The sequence below is a fragment of the Caenorhabditis briggsae genome, assembly GCF_000004555.2.
Source record: "Caenorhabditis briggsae complete genome, chrIV, whole genome shotgun sequence".
In the NCBI taxonomy this organism is placed as follows: domain Eukaryota; kingdom Metazoa; phylum Nematoda; class Chromadorea; order Rhabditida; family Rhabditidae; genus Caenorhabditis; species Caenorhabditis briggsae.
In genome coordinates, this window is record NC_013487.2 from 10,220,109 (window position 1) to 10,222,952 (window position 2,844).

Consider the following 2,844-nt stretch of genomic DNA (forward strand, 5'->3'; position numbering starts at 1 on the left):
CAATCGTAACAATATCTAGATTTGAGGAATCGCTCTGAAATTTTTAGTTGCTCTGAATCAGACTTAAAATCATATTTCTACCAACTTTTGAGATTCTAAGGTCTTATATCCAAAGTTTAACCAGATTTTATCAGCCCGAGTGAATTCTGTTAACTTTGAGAACAATTTTATCTTATTCATCAAACTCTCGTCAACAATTTCAGACAGGAAACTACCAATACTCATAGTTTCCCATTAAAATTTCTATTGCAACATCAGTTTTTGATCATTTTTTCCGCCCTATTGCGATAATCTTGAAATGGATGTGAACTTTCGATTGGGGAGGGTTTTTTGCCTTCCTCTCTCTAAATTCAATCAGGTAATCCGTTGGATTTGGCCACATCGGGCCAAACGTCCAACCTCCATCAAAAACCACGCATTCAGTCGGTTTTCGAACATGAGAGTTTGTCCGCTTTTTACTCTTGTCTTTTATGTTCTAAACACTGTTTCCCATGTTGGAACTCAACAGGCATTCATCTCCGTTTCCTATCCCGCAATCTCAAGAATTATTCCACATGCAACAAATGCAAATGCCTTTGCGGTAACATCTTCTATCTCATTAATCAGACAGTCTCAAACAGTGGTTTCAGCTTGCTCAAGGACTAAATACCAACACTGGAAAGTTCGCTGCTCAGAGAACTCTTGTGAACCAATTCTTCAATCAGAACAAAGCTGGAAAACCAAATCCAAAGACTCTATCTCTCTATGACAACTCCACTTACAGTAAACAGAAACTCATCGCTTTGGTGAACAATGTGAGCTTCTAAATGAGCCGATAGTGCTTAATTGATAACAATGGTTTCAGAGACAAGCTATCAACAACTGGTGGAGTCAAGATCTGACACCTGGATTGACCAAGATCTATAACGCTGCAACGGCTACCAGCGTATGTTTGGTTGAAACTAGTTGACTGAAAAATTGAGTATAACGCTTGCGTTCGGTCGGGGAATTGAGTGAACTGTGAGATGGTGGCAACGGTATAAAATTGTTTCAACTCATAGTCTACTAATCTTCTACAAACTGCATGACGATGAAGGTCATTCGTTTGGTACATATTTTTCAGTTTTGTGTGTTTATCACAATTCGAGTAAACTAAAAATAAATACTTTCACTATGTGGTTACTGTAGTCATAAATGTATTGAATTTCAGTACAAGAACCTCTACGCCTACTTCGACAGCCGTTACATCAACAGCTTTTCCTACACTGTCGTCTACTGGATGCTTACAGTTCTCATGAAGGTATACCGTTTTTTATGGTTCTAATCCATAATTTCTGCTTCTTCACAGAACATGTGGGACGAGGCCGCCTACAACGCAACGACTGATTTGATCGCCAATACAATGGAAAAACAAGCCGAAAAATCGGCAACTCTGGTCTTCGAAATCTACACAGCTGCATTTGAAGCAAACCATAACCAGACATACATGAAGGGAAAGTGGTAGAAGCATCATTTTTGGGTTCCAATTTCTATGAAATAAAATTATTCTCTGCGTTGGTTTTGGTTTCTTTTCCGGAATGATAAAACAATATTTAAAGAAGAAGACAGGCACAAAGTCTTTTATGTGTGCGCTACCTAAACAATCGAATCTTTTTATGAGCACTTAAATTCGAGTCAAAACTGTGCTCCCCTTCAATACTTCGATACGCAATTAGACATCATTGTTTGTAATAATAAACTTTCTAGTTTTCTTGCATCATACTCCTAACCTCAGACCCTCATGAAAAAATTGGTTCTTGTTTCCTCAAATAAGTTCCTAGGTAGGGTTGCAAGTGTCGAGCAGTGCCTTGACATATTAAATTCATACATCTTGATCACAGAAAGAGGTGTTAAAAAAGGAATAACTGATAATAGTCCATCTCCTGGTTCAATTATCATTCTCGCTTCTGATGTCAATTATTTCATCATTTTTCTCTTTTTTTTTAACTTGATTTTTTCAGGAATGTTACCTTAAAACATGTATTAGAAAGACGGACCTTCAATTGTTCCAAGGTACTCCCGGAGGGCTCTTTTATTACAGAGGCCGTTCTATTTTTCCAAGCCCCTCTCGGAGGGCCCTTCTATTAGAGGGACCCTCCTATTATAGGAGCCCTTCTAATACATGTTTTACGGTAGTCTAGTATTTCAAAATTTTGTTTAATTTTCGATTTCTGAGTCTTTCCAACTCCTGACTCACTTCCAATATTTAAAAAATTTTAATCAATTTCAGATGAATATTCAAGCTATTGTTTGCAGTTTCATTTTGGCCATTGGTCTTGTTTTAATTTGTACATCTACCAATACGTAAGTTACTATATTTCTTTAATTTTTTCTTTCTTTAATCTTCAATTTCAGTGCTGACGAGGACTCTGATTTCACGAAGACGACATATACAGTACTTTTCATTATTGGTTGTGTGATGACTTTTGTTGGTGGTCTCGGATACCTTTACACAATTTATGAAGTTCTCATGAGAGCTCGTCAAAAGTTCCGAGAGAGACAACTGAGGAAGTTGGAGCAGCAAGTGGTTAGAAGAAGGACCGAGACGATGGCTAGAACGAGAACGATTGCTTTGACAATGGAAAGGCAGAAAACAATGTCTATGATTGGTGGAGGTCCTGTGTAGATATTCTCATTATTTTAAAATTATCCCCGAATAATAAAATTTCTAACATTGAGCCTTTTTTTTGACTTTAAGGGTTCATTATCTCGGGACTGCCTGGCAATTTCTGGTTTGTGGTTGATAAGATTCCGGATAGGACCGCTACTGAATCCGACAAAACCCCAAAAACGTCAGACAACTAGTAGTATTTCAAATTTCAATTT

At 37.4% G+C, this 2,844-nt stretch overlaps 2 protein-coding genes across 2 annotated transcripts; both read left to right on the plus strand.

Moving 5' to 3' along the window:
• Positions 1-436: 436 nt before the first annotated feature.
• On the plus strand, positions 437-1,303 carry CBG22311 (the record flags this gene model as incomplete). Its single annotated transcript, XM_002647116.2, has 4 exons — positions 437-580; positions 630-794; positions 845-925; positions 1,190-1,303. The coding sequence occupies 4 exons, from the start codon at positions 437-439 to the stop codon at positions 1,301-1,303; spliced, it is 504 nt and encodes a 167-aa protein (XP_002647162.2).
• Positions 1,304-2,248: 945 nt separating this feature from the next.
• On the plus strand, positions 2,249-2,644 carry CBG26552 (the record flags this gene model as incomplete). Its single annotated transcript, XM_045235794.1, has 2 exons — positions 2,249-2,322; positions 2,374-2,644. 2 exons carry the CDS (start codon positions 2,249-2,251, stop codon positions 2,642-2,644), a joined length of 345 nt encoding a protein of 114 aa, XP_045100506.1.
• Between the last annotated feature and the right edge of the window lie 200 nt (positions 2,645-2,844).